Source organism: Silene latifolia, chromosome 9 (genome assembly GCF_048544455.1).
Source record: "Silene latifolia isolate original U9 population chromosome 9, ASM4854445v1, whole genome shotgun sequence".
Lineage (NCBI taxonomy): Eukaryota > Viridiplantae > Streptophyta > Magnoliopsida > Caryophyllales > Caryophyllaceae > Silene > Silene latifolia.
In genome coordinates, this window is record NC_133534.1 from 3,814,658 (window position 1) to 3,839,330 (window position 24,673).

General features: G+C 34.6%; 2 protein-coding genes and 1 non-coding gene across 4 annotated transcripts; 2 read left to right on the plus strand and 1 right to left on the minus strand.

Moving 5' to 3' along the window:
• Positions 1-10,581: 10,581 nt before the first annotated feature.
• LOC141598743 (uncharacterized) lies at positions 10,582-16,259 on the plus strand. The gene is made up of 9 exons (XM_074418496.1): positions 10,582-13,036; positions 13,755-13,997; positions 14,262-14,398; positions 14,496-14,582; positions 14,774-15,012; positions 15,128-15,254; positions 15,337-15,396; positions 15,509-15,698; positions 15,781-16,259. Exons 1-9 carry the CDS (start codon positions 10,671-10,673, stop codon positions 16,115-16,117), a joined length of 3,786 nt encoding a protein of 1,261 aa, XP_074274597.1. The 5' UTR covers positions 10,582-10,670; the 3' UTR covers positions 16,118-16,259.
• Positions 16,260-16,666: 407 nt separating this feature from the next.
• On the minus strand, positions 16,667-16,738 carry TRNAD-GUC (transfer RNA aspartic acid (anticodon GUC)). The gene has a single exon. It is a non-coding gene; the product is annotated as a tRNA-Asp (tRNA).
• A 1,176-nt stretch (positions 16,739-17,914) lies between these two features.
• LOC141598744 (rhamnogalacturonan I rhamnosyltransferase 1) lies at positions 17,915-24,498 on the plus strand. 2 transcript variants are annotated; one of them, XM_074418497.1, is made up of 8 exons: positions 17,915-18,658; positions 19,873-19,940; positions 20,017-20,105; positions 20,199-20,361; positions 21,318-21,607; positions 22,692-22,896; positions 23,361-23,518; positions 23,768-24,498. In XM_074418497.1, the coding sequence occupies exons 1-8, from the start codon at positions 18,406-18,408 to the stop codon at positions 24,039-24,041; spliced, it is 1,500 nt and encodes a 499-aa protein (XP_074274598.1). In that variant the 5' UTR covers positions 17,915-18,405; the 3' UTR covers positions 24,042-24,498. The 2 variants fall into 2 exon arrangements, with proteins under 2 accessions (XP_074274598.1, XP_074274599.1); XM_074418498.1 differs by having other exon boundaries at positions 18,169-18,654.
• Positions 24,499-24,673: the final 175 nt, after the last annotated feature.

Consider the following 24,673-nt stretch of genomic DNA (forward strand, 5'->3'; position numbering starts at 1 on the left):
TATTTAATTTAATTTTAATTTTAATTTTAATTATCTCAATTTGCAGATTATTGATTGTGAGGAGGCAATTAAAAAGTGGAGATTACATGTTTGGATCTAAATGTGAAAAACGAAAACATATTTTTTTACTCTTTTAGTTGGCTTATAAAGCATCATCATTCATCATCGGCGAGATTCTCTATTTTACATGTATATTTTTGATAAAAAGTATAGATTTTGAGGAAAAGTTAAATTAATAGTATCTATTGAACTTTCTTAAAAAAACCTATCAGATATGTAACTGCAATCTTGGAGTGCTTTGTTTATCGACCTAACGACGCATCCGTTTTTAGCTTAATTATTTATGACGTACATCATAAATACATAAAAATAACAAATTTGTAAAAAAATTTAAACAAACACTTATAGTTATAAAATTAGCTACATTAAATTGTTGGCTACAAAATATTCATGAATAATATTAGATTATTAACATGTACTCCCTCCAATTCGCTATAATGTTCCCATTTGCTTTTGGCACGATACTTAAGGAAAACTATTAAAAATGAATAAAGGTAATTGGTGGGGTTGGTGTTAGGAGAGAGAGATGAATTAATAAGAGTTAAATAAGAAGTTGTGGGGCCAAAACATTAAGAAAAGTAATAAAATAGGAGTAAAAGAGTTGTGTGGGGTTTGATTATAGGAGAGAGGAATGAATAAAATAAGAGAAAAAGTTACCAAAAAAGGAAAGGGGAACATTACTTGAATAATCCGTTTCGGGAAAGAGGGAACATTATAGCGAATTGGAGGGAGTATTAAAATATATGGAAATAAAATTCAAATTAAAACTTTTATCTATATTACTATGATCATGAAAAATAATGTAAAAGAAGTAAATATTTACAAATGTTTGGTTTATAGTTTTTTCGCGCTAAAAAAAAATATTTTATATTTTAGTTAAAGATGGACGTCAACAAAAGCAAATAAATGGGACAAATAGAACAATTCCGCGATTTTCGCGGGTATAAAACTAGTTTCAATGATTAAAGGCCTAAGGGAAAGTAAGAAAGTTACTTTCTACATCACGTAGGCATTGAAAATCCCTGAAAAGTTCAAATTCCGACATTCTAAACAAACAAACAAAATTGCCCACCAAACAACTCATATCTTTGAAAATCATGCGATCTTCCAATTGCTTTGTATTTCAAGTGACAAGCAAACGACTCCTTAATTTTATTTCCCACTTATCAATCATGTAAGAACAATATTAAATTAGCAACATAAGAACATTATGAATTGTTTGGTTAACATAGGTGGTTAGGAAGTGCAAAGTCATGTAAATTAGAAAATAATGTTTTCTGATGGTTTTGTAGTTAGGAGATGAGATTTCAGATATAGGGTAAGGTTTAAAGACGGAGATTCTAGTGGTGGTTGGCGGAGTTTCGTATGAGGAAATGAGGACCAGTGGGCCAATAGTCCATATGTAGGGCCACTGTGATGGCAGACAACGAGGGGTGGAGAGGTCGCTCGCGATCACGTTGCCATATGGTGGACGACACATGATGATGGTGTTCGTGGGTGAGGTGGGTGAAGGTGACGTTGGATGAATAGGGAAGGGAATGCAAATAATGGGATACCTTGAAGGGATGAGGGGTAAGGATGTAGAGAGATTTGGAGCTCAAGGAGGGGTAAATGAAATCCTTCTTTTGGTCAAACACAAACACTAATAAATGGTATTAATCATTTGTTTCTCCTTCCCTTTTCTGAACATCTTATAGTCTAAAAGTCTCTTACAATGTGTCTTATATTCCTTTCACATTGTTTTTTTTTTTTTTGTTATCAATTACGGAATACTAGACGTAAGATATACAACAATTTGACAAAACAACCATTTATTCTACCAGTTTGGTAGTTTGGTCCAATTAATCTTATTTATTAAAAGAACAACCACAGTGTTGTGTTGTCGCACTGTGGTTAAAAGTCAATTTGTCAAAGAGTCCCTTTTTTCCCGCTAATCTACACACCCACGTTCTAAGAGTGATTTAATTTACATTGTTTGGTACTTTCTAAGGGTAGATCTCTTTGGCTTATTAAATAAATAAATCAAAAATAATAAATGACATAATTCATCCCATAAATTTATCTAAATTATCAACTAATCATAATTAAGAAAATTAATATAAACAAATGTTATTAATAATCAAAGTTAATTACTTAAACTACCTTATAAAAAATCAAAATAACGATAGTTAAGTTTATATCGCTCCAATTTTAAAATGAAAAAAAAAACATAAATTTGGAGAAAACAAAAAAAAACAGAAGTCGAGTTGTTTTTTTTTTTAAAATAAGTTAAGAAATCTTCATATTAAGTGACCGTAAATACACTGAAAGAAAACATAAGAATTGTAAAAGTAAATAGAAAAAATGCTTTTTTGATGTGCTAAAATAATAAATAATAATTATACATGAATATCACACCAAATATTTGGGTGACCAACTGACCATACATGCAAATTTAAAACACAGATTAATTAGAGAGGAAGAAGAGATGTATACAAACTTGAAGATTAAAAAATTTGCACGGGTACGGAATTGGGGATTAAAAATTAAGCGGTGTATAAACTTCAAGATATTAGGAGAAAGAAGAAAAGAGATGGAAGCATGCATGAAGTTGGGATAGATTGAAAACGGCGGAAGTGAAAACATAGAAATATGGAGTTGAGATAGGGTTTATGTATATATACATGAGGAGTCAAGGGTTTTATTAGTGATAGGATTTTGGGTCAGTGTGCTCTTCACAGTAACCCCGAAAGTTTATGGGTTAATACTCGACAAAAATGATTGGTTTTTAAAAGAATATACGTATCCGTCATAAAATTAAAACGGGTTAAATAAAGTTTTATTTGTTTAAATAAGAAAAATATTTTATTAATCCTAATGCATTTTATTTCTCAAGCTTAAGACGGATACTTCTATGTCTTAAATGAGAATTTGTGTTACATAAATTCGTAGAAATAGTTGTCAATTATTTTAATTGTTAGCTTAGATAATGTACATAAATGGATTACATATAAAAATTTTGTATACATAACGTTGTTTATAGTGTGTACCGAATCTAGCTCAGTAGTTGTTGTACTCCGTATTAAATAGTGTATACATAAAGGCAATTAGAGCAATAGCAATAGTGGTTCTTAGTCTTGGGGTGATCACTAAGAACTCAAAAAATAAAGTTCTTCTATTGCATGTGAAAAGTTGTTCTTAATTTTAAGAATAAAGTTCTAAAATAAGAACCCAGTTGATACTTATATTGGAATTTGGGGAGCAATTAACATAACCTTGAAAAGTGTTAAAATCCATTTAAATTTAAATATTTCATGTTCCAAAAAAAAAAAAAAAGAGATATTGCAATGTACATAATTAATTCCGTACAGCCAAAATATTGCATACTTGTTTCTATTAAACCTCCATTGCTTGAACTTGCATGTAGTATCTTCTTTTTATCATCATTCATCACCTTCAAATCATATATAAAACATTTTAATGGCAGAGGGTAGGAGGGACCAAATTAATTTAAACACATCAACTTCACAGAATATATAGAGTATGTATTTGTATACCAATAAGTTTCTCCCAAATTGTTTTGTCTTATTTAATGTATTTTTAGATTATATTACGAAAAGTATGTTCCGCTTCAATAACTTTACCTCAGTATTTTTTTTTATTTTTTTTTTCGTTATTCGACTAAAAAATAAGAAAAATAAAAAAAATTTGGTGCTAAAAAATAAATTAATAATTAATAATCATGATTATTTAATGAAAATGTAGAATGGTGAAAAATGGGCTCCATTTAAGAACTTTATTTAAAGATCATCTATTGTACATAAAAGTTCTTAAATATTGGAACTAGTAAAAAATGACATGGCAATAGAAGAACTTTATATAAAGTTCTTCTATTGCTATTGAACCCTCTCCATTTCCTAAAAGAAATGGAGGGTCTATTTCCAATTAAAGGTCAAAATTTCATCTCACGACAATCTAACGGTCTATGTTTTCGATCGATAAATAAAGGAAAAATGCAATGGAAAGAAGATGTAATATTATATTGTAATGTGAGAGGAAATTGATTCTCGGAGAGGATCCAAACTTTATGGCACTTATGTTGTGTTAAATATATATATGTAGCTCGAAAAAGGAATTCTAAATTTTCGGTTGAATTTATGTAAAAAGAAAAATGTAAAGAATCTGAGGAAAGGGAGAGAATATGTTATGGTATGTACCAAAATGAGAAATGGATTAAAGGTGTCATTTTAAACATGCATGGGTCAAAATTTTCATTTTCTCCGTGGTCGGTCCAACAAACGAGCATGAGTTGGACTGAATGAGAAATCGTTTTAGCAATTGCACGGGCTTGGAATTCTATTCAAACCACTTCAATTTTACTGACTTGTCTTATTTTTCATCTAACTAATTTTGTCTCATTAAGTCAGGGTTGTATGAAGTCGCCTAAGTAATAAAACAAATTAGAAACTCAAATTTGGTTAAGCAAGACAATATGTCTGTCTACAACAACTATTCAACCAATTAACCCTAACGCATCATTTACGCTAATCGTAGATGAAATTTATTATTCAAATATAGCTTAAATATGACTAATATAAAATTGTATAATAAAATTTTATTTCTAAAGATAACTAATTTTAAAAGAAAATAATTAACTAATATAAAAATTATCAAATTGTTACTAATCTTTTCATAATAACAAATATTAAAATAGCATACCCGTGCAATTTGCACGGGCATAAAACTAGTATGTACCTTAATCTAATTCACTACAATAATTAATTGGGATTTGACATATAACAAAACCAAATTCCTAAAACATGTATCATGCATGCGCTACAACTTATTAATCATAGTTTTACGCACACAATACTTTTCACTTTTACTTATCTTTTCTGGTGATTTCCTCAAATTTTTATTAAACTAATTTTATTACCCGTGAAATTCACGGGGCAAAAAAACTTTTCAATGAACTCCTTGAAGCAGGAGGTAAGTTTTAACGGACTTTTCTCATTTTCTATTTTTCAAGAAATGAATTGTTGCGAGTAATATAATGATCATTCAAAGAATGAATTATGGCTCTTGTCGCCAGGGTCTTCTGTTACTGTAGGCCTGAAAGCGAACACGATCACTCGGCCGAATCAGTAGTGGATTTTAAAGATGCAGAAGATGGAGAGATGATCGGGGTACATTGCAATTGCATAGAATTTGTCATTGCATACGCCATTTGTTTTGTTTAGGATTGACAGTTTTAGTTATTTTTAATTATGCAGCTAACGTATCCGTGGATGCTTTTTCATTGGCAATTTCGGTGTTAGATGGCTATAATGTCTCCATATTTGCTTATTGACAAACCGGAACGAGTAAAACTTTTATCATGGAGGGAACAGATGACAACCCGGGTGTAAATTGTAGAATTCTTAATTTTGACATTTATGTTTCTAACTATTAAATGATTCATTAGGTATATTTCAAACTTCTAATTTTGAATTTTTTTATTAAATAGTTGAAAACTAAGGTACTTTACAAGAAATAGGTCCGTCGAAAAATTAGTTTGAATTCTCTAATTTTGTAGGTAGTAATTCCAAGTTATTAATGTTTATACGCATTAATCCGTCGAAGAATGACTCTAGTGAAACGGTAAATTCGCTTTATTTTGCAAGTCGTGTTCGAAGTATTGAACTGGGTCCGGCTAAGAAGTTAAAGAAAAAAGTGGAGGTAAAATCTCGTTTTTTCTATGACATATATACATGTTAGCTAACAAATTGTATGACAAATGATCTAACAACAATTGTCACTTTTTTTTCCAGGGGTTTGTATCTCCAAGACACACCTCCGTCTCCAAACAAAAGCCAACACACAAGAAACCCTATCAAGGTAACATGAACACAGAAAAATAGTTTGCATTACATGCCACATATTGCGGAATCAAATCAAACACAAGCTGATGACTTTTATTCTATATTCAGGAAACCAGAAAAGCGGTAGGAGGCGGTAGGAGATTTGTTCCCCTAAGGATCTCGAGACGATTTATATGTTTTTGACTAATACGTATATTGTCATAATATGTCATCAAAATATATTTATTGTTATGTATATGGCACAATTTACCAAAAATTTGCCACAGTTTATTATTATTTTGTCACGAATATTACTACGTTTGTAACAACTATTGTTATTATTGTTTTCTATTTTTTTTTCTTTTTTTTTATTATTATGCACCTCCCGTCTCGGTCATTTTTCTATCTTTTATTGTTATTCCATAAAAAACAATCGATCTATGTAATTAATTCAACCTAAAATAAATTTTTCAAAATAGAAATTTCTATATTTTTGTTTGCGAATTATAATTAAAGGTATATTGAATGATTAACATTATTTTGAAATAATATAGTGAGAACTACAAACGCTGGAAAAGTAAATGATGATTTTGTTCGTTTTGATGTATAACTAGTTTTGTGACCCGTGAAATTCACGGGATGATCCGTCCCGTACTTGCTATTTAGAAGACGGCATAGGTGTTCAAGTCCAAAGCAATGGCGGGTAGGTTTATTTTTACGTGCATATCACGTTTATGCTACGAGTAGATGTACAAATCACATTATGCTACGAGTAGATCATAATACTCTCTGTTTCATTAATTGGTTTACCTTTTTTTAATAAGTAAGTTTGATCAAGGTGGTATTTCGGGATCTTGTCTCTTGAGGTTTCAAGATCAAGTACTTGCAAAAGAGTAAAAACATACATAGTAAAACATATGCAAAATATATAAAATACCAAGAACACAAGCATAGATGGTGCGTGGTGTTTCTGTCTATCAATCAGGTTTCAAGACCATGTACTTATAAGGATTGTTGGAACTTAAATTTATACATTATCGAAGAGAGTGGATTTCATCTTGATAACAATTTTGGTTTTAAACTACTTGATTAACCAAGATGATGTGATCATACTCCTTTACAATCTTGTTGCATAGTTGATAAAGTATGGAGCAAACATTGTGCATCCGTTTGCAACAATGCATTATCCAACAACCTAACACCTCATTCCTATAAAAACTTACTCCATAAATACAAATTTATAACCTACCATAACAAAATGGCAAGAGCTTGGTTATATGACATACGACTAAATTGTTGCATTACTCCGTCTCCGTCCAGTCTCCAATAAACACTTTATTTCAATTCACAAGGCCTTCTTGCTTAAATTTTCCATCTCCTATTTGTAGGATGCTCTTGCTGATAACGTGTCTCAAAACAACAATCAAGGAAGTATGAAGTATGTATGTGTATGTAGGAATAAGTGATACTGCAACCATGTTTTGATACTACAACTTGTACAGATTTTCAACAATCATCTCAAACACAAAAGGGCTTACCTGAATGGATAGCTCAAATCCAAGGTATACAAATCCTAGTCACCCTTTAGGAGGGAAAATGTTTTATCTTTTTTATTGAAGTTCAAATATTCACCAATAATCTATAAATCCACATTAAAGATGGTAAAAGAATTCACCTAACAAATTTTCAAACAATTATACTAAAAGGTAAATCATGGCGATTGGCAAGAGTGATAAAAATTGAATTAAATTTGAATAAGAAGATATACCTATATTGGCTTGGATCACATTAGTGTCCTCGAAGTCAACTTCCGAGGGTGATAGTCTTCCTTGTCAAGGTTATCGTAAACATAGGATTCTCGCATGGAAAAACATATATAGTCAAACTTAGACGTGAAAATCCAACAAATAAGAAACAATGAATCATTCGACATTTCGACCCTTAGAAATATGCAACTACCAAATCTTTAAAAAAGTTATAACACAAAAACATACAAACTAAATGATAGATCAAACAATCAATGAATAAATAATAGCGTAAAATATACTCCTAATTTCATATGAGATACAAACCTAACCATAGGGAGATTACTCCTTATGATGCGTTGTTGTCGACTTCCACAAAGTGCATGTGAATATAATAGAGTGATGGATTTTGTGATAATAAATAGTGTGACAGGCATACATGAAACTGCCGGAATTAATTGACTGAATTCATTCACATTGATAGCAGTAATAAATAGGCGTTACAGTTTTCCTTGAAGAAGACGAAGAGTAAGAGGGATAAGCGGTAAGAAGGTGGACTGACTTAATTTGGTTAATCATGTTTAACAATTACACGCAGACAATTACACGCAGGCAATTACACGACTGCCACGTCAGATTAGGTGACTTTTTTGTCTAGCTTTTTATACGGAGTATTATCTATAGATCAAACTTTGCATTGCGTTAATCACACGTGGCATTTCATAATCACACGTGGCTTTGTTTACGTGGACTTTATGAGCCATTTTAGTCTAGGCTTTTAATAGTATTTTATAGATGATTGTTTAATTACTTTTATAAAATCTTATTAAAAGGCAAGACAAAAAATGCCACGTGGAAATGCCACATCAAAATAGTTGTTCACAAATGTTCAATCTACCTAAAATCATGAATAAATGTCATAAATGATTGATTACTTAAAACTCCATTAAATGACATAAGAAATTGAACCGCCACCATCAATGATGGTCTCTTGAACTCCCATTATAACTATAACATTATAGCTATAACAACCATCGCCAATGATGGTCTCTTGAACTCTCATTATAGCTATACCATCTACACAATAACATAAAAAATCTTGATTGAGTAGTTACTAGAATGATACGTGGCGTATTACATTTACATATTAAATTAATCTTTTGTCTCTTTATAAAAAAAAAAATAAAAATAGAAAATGAAAAGGCAAAGTAGTAATCAATAGACTAATTACTTATCTTATTTAAACTTTCATTTATCAAACATTATTCTACTTAATAATCATAATTTAGTGCTAAACTTTCTATATTCTACCGTTATGAAAAATTTCACCTATAAAAGAAAATGAATTGATCAAAATTGTAGCACATTCCTAGCAAAAACAAATTAATGAATTTTTTTTTCACCCAATTATTTCATTTGATTTATTTTTCAACACTTCTCATATATTTATTTTGTGGTGAGTAGATATCAAATGGATAAGAAATAAAGAGATAAGAGAAAAGTATAAGAAAAGTGGAGAATTCGGCAACATTTGTATTATATAGTCCGTTTTAGGCATTTCGAATATTTATGAAGACACACGAGATCGTCGATGATTGAATATAATCACCGACGAATAGTGGTCAAACTTTGGTGAAGGAAATTCTAGCTTGACTAAGTTGTAACTTTAACTTTTTAATCTCACATTTTTAATAGTGATATATTTTTTTGCGGATGGTTTTAATATATTCATTATTGTTAATGTGTAGTGAATTTATTAAAATTGATATTAACAACAAATTATAAATATGACTAAGACAATTTTAGTGTAAATATATTATTCTCTATATATTTAATTAAGTTGGTTAAAAGTGTAAATTTATATTTTTCTTGTGATTTGAATATTAATGAGATAGGATGCATTTGATTTTATTGTCTTATTATTGCTTTGATGACAAGATAGCAAAACTGCTCAATGGAAAAACCACTTACGTTTTATCCCAAAAAAACATAATACCAACGAGTAGCTTATTTTTTTTTTACTTTGAATTTTCAATGTGAGAATATATATTGTTTTATCTATTTACCCACCTCATTTAAATTGTTTTTATTTGTTTAAACGTTACAACAGTCAAGAGAAATTGAGTGAATAATATTTTAAGTCATAAATATCATCATTATTTCCAAACTAAAAAAATAGAAGAATATAAACTATGGTTAATACTACTTATTATTTTTATAATTAATATGAAGTATCATCATTTTCGTAAAGTTAGACTAACAAATATAACATTTTGACATTGAACAAAAATGATATCATTTGGATACAAGAGTAATGAGAATGAGAACCACAAAATAATAGGGTACAATTTTAAAAAAAACATTATTAAAGAATAATGTGAATATAAAGCTACTACAAAAAATAATAAAAACAATTTGCGCGAGCAAACATCTATACAAAAATATAAAAAACCTAGATTGAGTAGTTATTACTAGAATGAAACATAGCGGCACTATATTTACATCTTAGATCAATTTTTTATTTTTCTACTAAAAAAAGAAGTAAAAATAGAAAATGAAAAGGCAAAGGCAAAGTTGTAATTAATAGACCAATTACTCATCTTATTTAAACTTTCATTTACCAAGCATTATTCCACTTAATAATCATAATTTAGTGTTAAAATTTTTTATATTCTACCTTTATGAAAAAATCACCTATAAAAGAAAATAAATTGATAAAAATTCATTCTAGCACATTCTTAACAAAAAAATTAATGAAAAAGTGTATGAAGAGTTAGAAAGTCCCGTGATTTTCACGTAAAATTGTGGACGAGACTTAATTTTAGACTAAAAATTGGAGTTTAGTTTTCCTCAAAATAAAAAATAAAAATTGGAGTTTAGTTATCTAAAGTTATTAATAAGTGCTCCGTATTCGATCAACATAATAGACATTGATTATTAAACTAACCCGTGCATTGCATGAGTCATAAAACTAGTTACGAATGAAAAACAAACAATAACTCCTCCATCCGATTAATTTCCCCCAATTTGGCCCTAAACCCTAACAATGGCGGAAAATCCCCAAATCAACGAACAAGAACAAGAAGCAATTCGACTAAAAACCCTAGCTGAATCAAACTACAACTCATCTAATCTCAAATTAGCCCTAAATTACGCCAATCAAGCTCACAATCTCTACCCAAATCTCCCTGGTCTCACAGAAATGCTCACAGCTTTTAAAATTCTGCATTCTTCCATAAACCCTAGAAAACCCCCCAAAAATTTAGAGCACCCTTTTCCTTCTCCTGATTTATACAACATTTTAGGAGTTACCCCTTTTTCATCTTTGTCAATAATCAAAGCCCAGTACAAAAAGCTCGCTCTTTTACTTCACCCTGACAAAAACACCATTAAAAACGCTTCGAATGAAGCTTTTAAGCTTGTAAACGACGCGTTTCATGTATTTTCTGATAAGGGTAAGCGTAGGGTTTATGACACTAGGCTTAGGTTAGCTCTTTTGGAGGAGAAAGAGGTGAGTGAGGATGAGGATGATGAGGGTTTGGTTGAAGAAGGAATGTTTTGGACTATGTGTTCTAAATGTCGGTTACGGCATCGGTTTGAGAGGAATTATGTTGGGCAGAGGTTGGTTTGTCCTAGTTGTGAGCATAATTTTGAGGCTTCTGAGGTTGGTGATGATGATCATGAGGAGGAGGAGGACAGAGTCGAGTCTCGAAAGACGGTGGTTGAAGAGGATGTGGAGGATTGGGAGATGAGTAGTTTGAGTGAGCTTGTTGGCAAGAGAATTGGTAAGAAAAGGAAGATGGGTAGTGTAAATGTGGTTGAAACACCAATTGTTGAGGAAAGAAGGAGAAGTCATAGGGAAAAGTCGAAAAGGGATGATAGGAAGCTAGGAAAAAGTGGGACAAGGAAGGATTTAGAGGTTGAAAAGTCGCGAATTGATAATAGAAAGAGGAGTGGAGTAGTGGAGGAAGAGGTTGAGAATTCGGAAAATGATTTGAGGAAACTAGGAAGGAATGGGGGTGTGAGTGAATCGGAGAGTGTGAGTTGTGAAGATAGTGAAGAAGTGGAGGAATTGACATTGGCCGAGATGCAAATGAATGATGTGAGGAAAGTAGGGAGGGATGGGGGTGTTAGTGAATCGGAGAGCGTGAGTGGTGATGATAGTGAAGAAGTGGAGGAATTGACATTGGCCGAGATGCAAATGAATGATGTGAGGAAACTAGGGAGGGAGGGAGGTGTTAGTGAATCGGAGAGCTTGAGCGGTGAAGATAGTGAAGAAGTGGAGGAATTGACATTGGCCGAGATGCAAATGAATGATGTGAGGAAAGTAAGGAGGGATGAGGGTGTGAGTGAATCGGGAAGCGTGAGTGGTGAAGATAGTGAAGAAGTGGAGGAATTGACATTGGCCGAGATGCAAATGAATGATGTGAGGAAATTAGGGAGGGATGGGGGTGTTAGTGAATTGGAGAGCGTGAGCGGTGAAAATGGTGAAGAAGTGGAGGAATTGACATTGGCTGAGATGCAAATGAAGGCATCGAGGAAACCAAAAGGGAAGAAAGAGGATGGGAAGAGGAAAGTGACATTTAGGAAGGAGGTTGAGGTTGAGGACGAGGACGAGGAGGAAGTGGTGCTATTGAACAAGAAGAAGAGAATTAGTGTGGAAAGTGGGGATTTGGAGGTAATGACGGTGGAGGATTCGGACTTTTATGACTTTGATGAGGATAGAGTAGAGAGGAGTTTCAAGAAGGGTCAAGTGTGGGCTATATATGATGATGATGATGGGATGCCTAGGCATTATGGCTTGATCGACGAGGTGGTTTCAGTGAACCCATTTGTAGTGAAAATGAGTTGGTTAGATTTTCAGAATGACGGGAATGAGAGGTCGATGATATGTTGGGAGAAAAAGGGATTCCATGTCTCTTGTGGTAAGTTTAAGGTAGCGAGGAAGGATGATGTCAAACTATTGAATATATTCTCGCATTTGGTTGCATGTGAAAGAGCAGCGAGAGAGTTGTACCGAATATATCCTAGAAAGGGTTCCGTTTGGGCTCTTTACAATGAAAGAGCATTGGATATGGAAGAGGGGAATTCTCCGAGTAGCACCAATAAGCGCGCTTATGACATTGTTTTGGTGTTAACAAGTTACAGTGAAGCATATGGGTTAAGCATGGCATACCTTAAGAAAGTTGATGGTTACAAGGCAGTATTTACGAGGCGAGAGATTGGGTACAATGCTATTAGATGCCTTGAAAAAAATGACATTAGGTTATTTTCACATCAAATCCCTGCTAGAAAGCTTTCAGAGGATGAAGCTTCTCAACTTTCGGGTGATTGTTGGGAGCTTGATCCCGCTTCGCTCCCACAGGATTTGCTTGCAGTACATGAATTCTCCCAAGACTTTTTGTGCTTGATGTAAAAGTTCACTTAATATTTGTGCCATTCTCAAAAATACGGTATCATATGATAAGACGGTCTTATTTTAGTGATTTATGTGAGATATATATATCAGTTTAACTCGTGTTACTATTATCCTTCTTAAATTCCAAATCATTAGCGCGACAAAGTGAAGCTTAGGTGTATTAAGAATCATCGATTGGGCGGGCCTCAATAACCATCGGTTTAAACGTTTTTGTTGTGTTGGTTTTCTAACATAGTATCGGAGTTTTCAATAACGCTGAGGTCCCAATTGAGCTTGAACTATTAATTTAAACCTTTGATTGAGATGGTCGTGTAACAGTCAAACAGGCTACTGAAAACGATGTCGCAACAGTTTGACTGAAGTTGGACAATGTCATTACTTTCTTAATGATGTGCTAAGCTTGTTTTGATGGGTCATTAGCACCCCACTTAAACGATCATGTACTCCATTAAGCATTTTTTAACACAAAGTCAAATTGCAGGACATTAAGAATATGAGTAGAAACATTCCTTGTTATGAATTGATTATGTTGATTTTCTGAATTCCTTGAGTTATGAATTGAGTTATGTTGATGCCTTGTGTAAATAACCCTGTCCCGGTTTTACTCATTGTTGCATTGATAGTATTATCTACTCAAGGCGCGACTTCATCACATAGTCGTGGTTACATGAGCAGCGTCTGCAACAAGACTAACTCTTACATTTCAGGCAGCGCGTTTGAAACCAATCTGAATAACACCCTTTACAGTCAACTCCTTCCTAAGGCCTCCTCGACCGGGTTCTGGAACTTCACCCAAGGCTCAGGCGATGATCAAGCCTACGCCCTTTTCTACTGTAAGGGTGATGTTGATCAGGAGACTTGTCAGGATTGTGTAGAGGCTGCAGCCAGGAAAATAACTGATGCCTGCAAATTCTCGAAAGAAGGGATTGTCTGGTTTGAGGAATGTACATTGAGGTATGCCAATCGAACCATTTTCTCTGACGATGAGGAAAAACCGTATTTTTTATACAACAATGTCACTGGCATTGTGAATGAATATCGTCTTGAACCACATAAAGAAGTATTTGATACCACAATGGATGCCCTCGTACAAGAGGCTGCTTATGGTGAAGGAACCTTGCCGGGATTTGCTACAAAAGAATTCATTGTCTACTCATTTGAGACCATCCGTGGCTTGGCTCAATGTACTCCTGATATTGTGGGTCCCGGATGTTACAGATGTCTGAAAGCCACTCTCAGATTAAGGGATACGTGGGCTAATACAATGGTGTTTCTTCCAAGCTGCGTCTTTAGATATGAATTGTATGAAGCTGTGCTTCCTTCGGCTCCTTCGAGACCTAAAAATACCCAACCCGGTATGCCCTGACTATTACTACTAGCAAAGGATTTTGGTTATCGCTGGCATTCCTCATTTAGTCATTTGACATCTTTGTTTCCTGTTATTTGTGTCAGGTTTTTTAATTACAGTTCCAGCGGTTGTGATGTTCGTTATGCTGGCTGCGGGCGGATGCTGTTGGTTATGGCAATGTTATTCAAAAGGTCAGACAAAAAATCACACATTCATCTTGATTAAAAACCCGCGACCAGTGAACCAGAATTTAATGGCTTGATGAGTTAAAACATGAATTGAAAATTTTAGGAGGACGAGTTAGTAACACAGTTAAGAGTAACTTAAAAAAGAAACGGAAATTTTAGTTAAAAAATCAAATACTTGGTAATTATTTTTTCAGTGGTAGCGATAGCCCCTACTAGCTCTCCTCGCTCCACCAGTGAAAAAGAGGGAGACAGTGTGCAAGGACTGCCCAAGTACAGCTTCTCCAAAGTGGACCAAATGACGGATGGGTTTAAGAAACAGCTGGGTAAAGGCGGTTATGGAGTAGTTTACCATGGTCACTTATTAGATGGCTCTAAAGAAGTTGCTGTCAAGGTGCTAAGTGAGGATGATGCTCCCATGCAATTTAGCAATGAGGTGCGTAACTCTTTGTTTCATTTTACCGAAACTTACAGTTCATCCATATTTGTAGATTCTGTAGTCTGTGCTGCAGCTAAGTGATGATGGAAAAAAACTCAATGTTTTGGCGCAGATTAGTGTGTTTTTAAAGATTTCTCACAAGAACTTAGTTTCTCTGCTTGGATACTGTAAAGATGGAACCAATTTGGCCCTAATTTACGAGTTTATGGACAATGGTGACTTGAGAACTCTTCTGTCAGGTGAACCATTTATCATGCATTTATCTGAATTTAGTCATGGTCTTTTCTCCTGCAAGACTGAGATGTCTGTCCTGTTGAACAGAAAATGCAGGTTCTGTAAGCTGGACTGATCGACTAAACATAGCTATTGACACGGCTGAGGGTCTGGGCTCTATCTATTTTCGATACAATTCTCTCTTCTTTGTGTAATAGACTAGATTAATACACTATATGATTAAGCTTGTGAATAATCTGTATAATTTACATTCCTGCAGGATTGCATTATCTGCACAGTCACTGTGGAGTGCCTATAATTCACAGAGATGTTAAGCCTGCTAATATCCTGCTGAATCAGCGTCTCCAGGCTAAGGTGGCGGATTTTGGGTTAACTAAAATATTCCCTGAAAAAGATGTAACCACTTTGAAAACACGGGTCATCAGTACCCCGGGGTACACTGCTCCTGAGTAAGTTTCATAATTATGTCGGGGAGTATATAGTGTTAACTGTTAAGATGTTACTTGAGACGATATATGTTAAATTGTACAGGTACTCCACAACTGGGCAGCTTAATGCTAAAGCGGATGTTTACAGCTTCGGGGTTGTTTTGCTGGAGCTAATCACGGGAGTAACACCCCGTCTGGACTTTGATTTGGTTGAATGGTTCGAAAATGTATATAAAGCAGGAGATATAAAGGATATATTGGATCCGAGAATTAAACAACAAAGAATGCAGATTCTTGACAACGGATGTGGGTGGAAGGCAATCGAAGTAGCTAAGACATGTGTCGAAAAATATGAGAAAAAAAGGCCAACGATGTGGGAAGTCCTTGTGAATTTGAAACAATGCTTGGACATGGTTCATGTGACCTCGGAAGTGAAATAATAATGATGTTTATCAATTTAAGATTGTTCTGCAGGTTTGGTTTGGTGGTATTGCTTTAACTCTGTAATGCTCATGCTGATACTGATACTGATGCTAATACGAAATGAAGACGTCTTCCTGTAATAGCAGGGTTCAAGGATTATGTACCTCCCGGCTCCCTTGTTAAACGGTCTTCTGATAAGTATTAGCATAAAATCATTTTATTGTTGAATTGAATGTAAAAGAGTAATGGCGTACTGAAAAAATCGTTAAATGATTGTTAGTGACACGTAAAATAGTTCACCGACTAAGAAAGGCAATTGAGTCACTAACAATGATGGATATTTATTCCGGTACAAGATAAAATACTTTCGAAAACTAACTAGTAACTACCGACTTTTTTCGAGGAAAGTAGATGTAAAAGTCGCAACTAAATTGATGCATAGTAAAGGGTTTGTGTCGTGTAATTAACTCATAAATGGAAGGTGACGAAGGCAGAATGAAACATGTAACTGCTTGAACACATGTTTAAGAAATAGTTTCAAAAACAAAGTCAGAACAAAAAGAAAACGCCGTTGCCGGGGATCGAACCCGGGTCACCCGCGTGACAGGCGGGAATACTTACCACTATACTACAACGACTTGTTGGTTATTATGATTAATAAATATTTTTGTTTACACGTCATGTCGTCATTGATTGTGATTAGGCAGCATTGTTTAATGGCACTGAATTATAGAGTACTTTTATTTATTAAAGTACATGAAGAGTGTAATTAGTACACTTATTATGACTTATCACAACATTGGGAACTACAAACTCATTACTTCATTACTTATGAAATACTCTACATTTCCTTGATTTCTTGATCATTCCTTTTCTTTATTTTTGATATTTTTACATGAATTAAGCTGTACGTATTTATTTATTTCACTATAAGGCGATTTATTAGTCAATTATCGAACGTATGGAAAATAAAGTCATATCTTTTTTTTTTAATATGACGATTTTACTTGTATAAATTTTAATTTTTTGATCACTAGCATAATTTTTGTCGATTATATCTATGTCTTTAGAGCATGATTTGATCGTAAAGATGTTTTAACATAAGACTCTCTACAACTTTACTTTGTCACTTGGCTAAGATTCAAACTTATAACACTCATTTAGATAAATTTTAAGGAGTATATTTTAGTTTGGATGCATCAAATTTGGTTCAAAATTGTGAGATGACTAATACCTATTCAAGTTACGAAGTATATCGTCACAAACTTGTAACATGTCAAATATCACCTACAGATAAGTTAAAAATTAGGGTGTCTATTAAGTCACAAATAACTTATCTTTATCTATCCATGTGGGTAATATTTGACTCGTCACAAGCTTACGACGAATATGATCATCACAAACAAGAATATGTGTTCAAATTATGAATGGATTATGTCAAGGGAGCTCAGTCAAAATGGACGACTATTGAAATTCACATTAAAGACAAATTGATTCAATACGTCATGTACAAAAAAAAAAAATATATTTTGTATCATCCAAACTCCAAATAACTTAGTCTAACTTTGAATTCAATCATCCCACCACCGTAAATGACCCGCTAAATAATATGAATGCTTACCACCAAAATAATTGTGTGACATAATTCAATTTTAAACCTAAAATAATCTCAATCTACGTTGACTTAACCGATATGACAATATCCAATCCAATTTAACTCATTTATCACCTAGGAAACCCAAACACTTCTATCATCTAGCGTGTCCGTGTCAGACACTGACACTTTATATAACACTCAGAAATATATGTCACACACTTACCATATCCTACATTTTTGCAATATCGTGTTATATCCGTTTCATGTCCATATCCATATCCGTATCGGTATCGATGCTAACTACTTTACCACTCACCTTTCTTTTACTTGAAAAGGCATCCACATCATCATGTGATTCAATGTCATCATGATACAAAAGTGGTAAACTGTCAGGTGATCAAAAAGTGGGTAAATAAATGGAGTAAATAATAACTGAAAAATACAACTTTCATTGCCATTTTTTTTACCATCAAAATCCAACAAATTTCCCAAAATTTTCCTCAAATTTCTTACCTTCCTCCATCTCCTCTCTCCTCACAATTCCCGTGCACAAATTTTCTCCCAATTTAATCAATCCACATTTCTAGGGTTTCCAATTTTTCAAATTCCCCCAAATCTCCAAATCAATCACGCAACATTCTATTATTTCCGCCATTGATGATTGTATTATTGAGGTGTTCGATGAATGGGGAATGAAGACGACGAGGAATGCAGAGAGAAATGGAGGTGAGAAGCGATAAGATTCCGGCGATTGAAAGAACTAGGTTAAAAGTTTGGTTTATTAGGGTTTGTTCTAGTATATTGTTATGGACATGTATTGTTCATCTTGTTGCTGTTAGTGAGCTATGGCGTCCTCGATTTATTGCCGGCATTTCGTATCGGTTTTCGCATGTTTCTCCTACCATTCATTCTGCTGTTGTATTGTCGTCGCCACCACCTCCGCCGCCTCTTCCTCCGGCAAGTGAGTTGATGTTTATAAAGGTTTATTTAATTGTTGAATTATTTGTTGTGATTTGTGGCGCTTGATTGTTTTAAGACTCGATCTTGAACAGTGGCGGAACCAGAATTTGAAGTCGCGGATTAAAACATGTATGGACAGTGGACACCCTGAAAAATGAAAAATTTGGGAATTTTTTAATTAAAATTTCATTATTATTTTTTAATTTATCTTATTGCAGTATATTTCTCGCCCTGTAACTGCAAATCCTGGTTATGCAACTGTATACGGAGTGCTTCGCGTATTTTGACTTGACAAAGCAGTAAGGAACCCGAAATGAAAAGTAGAGAGATGATGGATAGAGAAAAGTATTTATAAGTCGAGGGGGCGATGTTGTAATGCAATGGAGAAATTTAGAAAAAGGAATTGAAAACTGTAAGTTAGAAGTTCGGATTTTGAAATTTTGATTGCTTATTGGGGTAGTTGCTCTTGCTCATGCTATAGCCCACTTGCCACGCGACTGATTTCTAGTGAGATTATGAAATGGATTTGGATGATTATTGTGCTAGGGGTGGGTTGTAGAAAAATGTTAAGAACTCTTATGGTTTCACAGTGAGACTGTCTTAAATCGAGTTTTTGTTTGGTGATGGGCTGATGGCATTGTTAGTTTATGGATTTGTTTGCTGCTCCATTGAAGTTTGGCTTAGTTATTGTGCCTGCATTTGAGCGTTAGCGTTCAAGGAGTTTTTAAAGGGCAATGCTGTGCTTTGGTATGTCTGGATTCTATATTTGAACAGCACGCTGCATCGATGTTTTTTTTTTTTTTTTTTTTTTTGGATAGGGAAAGAGTAATAGTTGCCATGGGGCTTAAGGACTTTGAGTGTAACTATAGATATATGTATGCTTAATTAGATATGCCTTTTCCCATATGAAGTGGTTTTAATTTGTGCACGATGTGCGAGAATTTAAGGAGTAAGTGAAGTTAGATTACTTGTTGATATCTATTCTTAGACAGTAAACATTGTCCTTTTTAAATGGAGTGGATTATTTTTAATACCAGGGAGAGCGAGAGACGGAATATGAGGCTTAGTTTCCGTGGAATTTAAGTTTTTTGTTTTGTTTTCAGGTGCATCCAAGGTAATATATTGTCTAGAGTGGTGTGTTTTCTCATTAGTGGTTTGCATCCTCATATATGACTCTTGAAACGCTTAATCATTTGGCAAATGATTTTGGTGCAGGAAACTACACAAGTAGGGGCTTTCTGAGAGTTACGTGCAATGGGGGCTTGAATCAGATGCGTGCTGCGGTTTGTCTCGTTTTAATCTGATTCATTTTGTCTTCTATCCTTATGCTATGTTTTCGTAACTTTATGTTCATTACAGATTTGTGACATGGTGACTGTAGCAAGATTCCTAAACCTCACCTTGATAGTCCCAGAGCTTGATAAGTCGTCCTTCTGGGCAGATACTAGGTACATATATATTTAGAAGGTTTAATTTGGTTTTTGTTTGTAGTTGGTTGTATTAGATGTCTAAGTGTCTAACCTCATAGGGATCTGGTGCAGTGAATTTGATGACATCTTTGATGTGAAACATTTTATTAATTCTTTGAGGGATGAAGTTCGAATCATCAGGAGACTGCCAAAGAGATTTAATAGGAAGTATGGATCTCAACAGCTGGTTATGCAACCTATCAGCTGGTCCAGTGAGAAATACTATTTTCAACAGGTATCTGTACAAGCTTATTGCTTTGGACATGGTTGAATATTAGGAATTATAGGTTCCTTATGATTATAGTGCTTTAGCCTTTTTGAGCAATGTTAAACCTAGGTATCTTAGGTTTCTTTTTCATTGTCAGCGTAAGAGCTCTTTAACAGTTATATTTTAAATGTCGAAGACGTCGGTCATTCTCTTGGAATTAATTTATCAAGGTGACTGTAACTCTGTAAGGCTTTTTTAGCATATTTTCTCCCACCTCCCTGTGAAATAAATTGCTGCTATCTTGTCACTGTGATTTGTGACTTTGGTTGTGGCTATGGGTGTGTCTTAGACGTCTGGGGAAGTTTCTTCACATGAAATTCCTAGGATGAAGCAAGTGTGGGAAAATCTAACTGGGATAGTTTTTTGGCTAATGTGTTTGGTTTGAGTGAATTAGTTGTAATTTATGGGGTCACGTCATTCTGTAGACTATATTTGAGGTCAGGCAGTTCTTTTTGCTTTTCTCTGTGCGAAAGCAGTTGGTGATTTCAAGAAGATCCTGATATCTTTGATTTGGATTTTGGAGTAATCAAAATTTCTTGTAATGATTTGACAAAGAGTGAAGGACCCCCGGCCTCTATTGTATTCATCATCTTAACAATATTAATTTCTGTCCAAATAATATGCACCACTGAAGGACCCCGGTCTCTATTGCGTTCATCATCTTAACAATATTTTTTTTTATCCAAATAAGATTTTATGGTACTCTCTCCGTGTACAAGAGATTCATTTCTGTATACTTTTAACTTGTTGAAATTAGCTTCAAATATGCACCAATGTTAGCCTTGTAGGTAGATTGAATCTGAGACAAAAGTCTATCTGATCTCAGGGGAGAAGATAAAATGGTTGCCCGGTTTCGCTTTTTTGAATGTTCATTGTAGTCTTTTCTGATTCTGTATTGTTCTGGCATGATGGGTATTATGCAGGTTCTGCCTTTATTCGACAAGCATAAGGTCATACATTTTAATAAAACAGATGCACGTCTGGCAAACAACGGACTTCCTCTTGACTTTCAGAAACTCAGGTGCCGCGTAAATTTTCAGGCCTTGAAATTCACTCCCGAGATTGAGGCTTTGGGACATAAATTGATTCATCTCCTTGAAGAGAAGGGTCCTTTCATCGGTTTACATCTTCGATATGAGATGGACATGTTGGCTTTCTCTGGTTGTAACCATGGTTGCTCTGAAGAGGAAGCTGAAGAGCTCAAGCGGTTGAGGTTGGTACTTCACATATTAATATTGGTGCTTTTATCTTATGTTTGGGGAACTCTAAACGTGTTAAGTATTTTTGGTTTTAGTTTTATGAAGAGCTATTTGTCGTCCATCGTATCACTCACTTATTTCCGGAATGGCCCCTAGCCTTTCCCTTTAAACTATGAATATTTGAAACCTTCCTCACTGTTGAAGTTCCATGCAGTTCCCCACTGCTCCCACAATAGAACCACCTCTGCACCTCTCTGCCTCCACTTTGATACAATCTTCTCTCCTTGCTCCTCTTCCATACTCAATTACTCACACAGGTGAAACTCCCAGCCGTAATCACATCTTCAATCCCAGTTCCTTTACTGCTGCTGAAGCAGCTCCCTTTTATCAACCATACCTGCTAAACGATTCTCCTTCACTCTGATATGTTCTAACCCCTTTCGTGTCCCATCACTGAATATCTCTGCTCCTCGCCCTTGAGCATTTTTGACACAGAAATTTTTAATAAATGTCCACTCGTCTCGCTAGATTTATGGCTAAAGTGATCATCCTGGTGGATGGCATTTATTGTACACATCCATTGAGGTGTTAAGATGTGCCTCTTAAATGTCTTTCAATTTTGGGCGAGTATGTCCCCACAATGGGCAAATTGTGTTGCTTAAGCTAGGGAGAGATGTTAGGACAACGTTTATCGAGGACAAGATGCCGAGACTTCAGAATTAGCTCATAATAAAGATATGTATGTATTTTTAAGAGGTTGCAGACTTGCAGTTAGGGCTAGAAGAGGATGTATTCGACTTTCAGCCAGTTACAGTTCATGTTTTTGGTCATGCAAATCCAATGAGTGCTTTGTGGATTAGGTCTTAGCATTTGCATAAGACATGTGATAACTGTGTCATACATCTATCTTATTATCGTTTTTTTTTTGTTGTAGTTGGCTATGGTGGTGGTGGGTCCTGTGGATTTGTTATGGGATATTTTACTCATCCTCTTTAATATGTATAGACACTTTTAAAATTATATGCATTTTAGACCCTTCTTTACTTTAGATGATCTTACAACTTACTCATCTAGCATTGCTTCCTCTTCTGTATTCAGATATGCATATCCTTGGTGGAGAGATAAAGAGATCAATTCTGAGGAAAAGAGATCTCAAGGTTTATGTCCTCTTACACCCGAGGAAACAGCTTTAAGTTTGCGAGCACTGGGTTTCGATAACAGCACCCAGATTTATATTGCGTCTGGAGAAACGTATGGCAGTGAAAAAAGACTTGCAGCTCTACGAGCTGCATTCCCTAATACGGTGCGTGTTAAAGTTTAATGTTCATTCCTCCCGCACTTGAAGCCTGAAGTTTTTTGTTGCTCCTTCAGTTCCATTGAACTGGTACATGATTCATGATCGTATATTTTTTTTTTGCATTTCAAATGAAGCTAAAGACTCACTATTCTTCTACGTAGAAATGTCATAATGACTAACTTAATTTTTATGTTTTGGTAGTTAGTTCGTTTTATTAATATCCATTATGAGTTAACATTTTGGTTCGTAACTTCCATTAGACCTTGTGTTGAGTGAAAGAGAATATCACCATAGCTTTTGGTTAGTATTTTCTTGAAGTGAACATTTCTTATTGACTGAAAGTCGGGTACATTATATTCAGAAGGATTGTTTGCTGAATGGGCTAGAGTCAATGGATACTTCAATGAAGCTAAAAGTATATTGCCGATTATTAGCTTGTGAGTTGAAAAGGCTGTTCTTTGCGATTGCAGATTAAAAAGGATATGCTGCTTGATCCTGATGATTTACGGCAGTTCCGTAATCATTCTTCTCAAATGGCTGCCTTAGACTTTATGGTTTCTGTCGCAAGTGATACTTTTGTTCCAACTTACGATGGAAATATGGCAAGACTAGTTGAAGGTCACCGCAGGTACGCATTTGTAGTTTCATGGGTCTAGATTATTTTGTTGGATTAAAAGCAGATTAAATTTGAGATCACATAGATTATATTCCCTATGTTCATAGACAATAGTTTCAGTTTGCATCTAGATTTTTTTTTACGTAAGCACGTGCAATCGACTAAGGACTACCTAGAGTATTGGCTGGATTGGGCCAAAATGGAGTATCTAATTTGTTGCTGGGACAAGGAAGTGTTAACTTAGATATTGCCGCTTGTCAGGTATCTGGGTTTCAAGAAAACCATTATATTGGATCGAAAGAGGCTGGTTGAATTGATCGATTTACACCAGAATGGGACGATATCGTGGGACAATTTTACTTTTGCTGTCAAGGAGGTTCATCAAAACAGATCAGGGCTACCGATTCACAGGAAAATCATCCCTGACAAGCCTAAGGAAGAAGACTATTTCTACGCTAATCCCGAGCAGTGTCTCTGTCAACATTCTAATTGCAGCTACATAGAAATGGGCAACAACACTAACGTTGTGCATTGAGGTTACATGATTTCACTCCGAGTACAGATAAGTAGCTTAAATTCCTATTTGAGCTTGCTTGATAAAAAGTGATTTATCGGTATGGCTCAAGGTCCAGAAGCGCCCGTATACCTGAACTTGGTGGAAGAACAAATTTCCGTCAAACATGATGATGTTCCAACGGTTTATGCTGACAAGCTCTTTGCTCGAACAAGACTTCTCTCACCAAATCAGACGAAGAGGATATTAAGGCGGTAATGTAACTAATGACAAGTGATGAGATTCAAGAATGTAGGTAGAGGCTTAAAGAATTCATTTTGTAAAACTAGCAGCAGCTTAATTCTATGTTTCTTATTCCTTTTCTTTAATTGTTCAGCTAAGCTGAGTTCTACATCAGTACATCTTGCTCGCCCTTATTTCTGTAAAATGCAACTCGATTTCCACGTGAATCACACACCTTACTAATTTTTTTCATCAACTGTATGTTACTGCTTGCATTGTTGTCGGACTATATTTATTGCAGAAAGTATCGGGTTCCTGCTCTGAGCAATTTTTTTTCCCGATAAATAATCTAAGCTAAGAAGTCAGCGAATACATCATCCAAATATGGTACAAGTCGGAAAAACCAGTAATTGCGCGCTGTCACTCTAACC

Coding starts and splice junctions, on each gene's coding strand:
- LOC141598743 (XM_074418496.1), top strand. CDS start 10,671: ATGGCGGAAAATCCCCAAATCAACGAACAAGAACAAGAAGCAATTCGA. Junction 14,399..14,495: donor ACCTAAAAATACCCAACCCG/GTATGCCCTGAC, acceptor TATTTGTGTCAG/GTTTTTTAATTACAGTTCCA. Junction 14,583..14,773: donor ATGGCAATGTTATTCAAAAG/GTCAGACAAAAA, acceptor TTATTTTTTCAG/TGGTAGCGATAGCCCCTACT.
- LOC141598744 (XM_074418497.1), top strand. CDS start 18,406: ATGCAGAGAGAAATGGAGGTGAGAAGCGATAAGATTCCGGCGATTGAA. Junction 19,941..20,016: donor TGAATCAGATGCGTGCTGCG/GTTTGTCTCGTT, acceptor TGTTCATTACAG/ATTTGTGACATGGTGACTGT. Junction 22,897..23,360: donor GAGCTGCATTCCCTAATACG/GTGCGTGTTAAA, acceptor TTGCGATTGCAG/ATTAAAAAGGATATGCTGCT.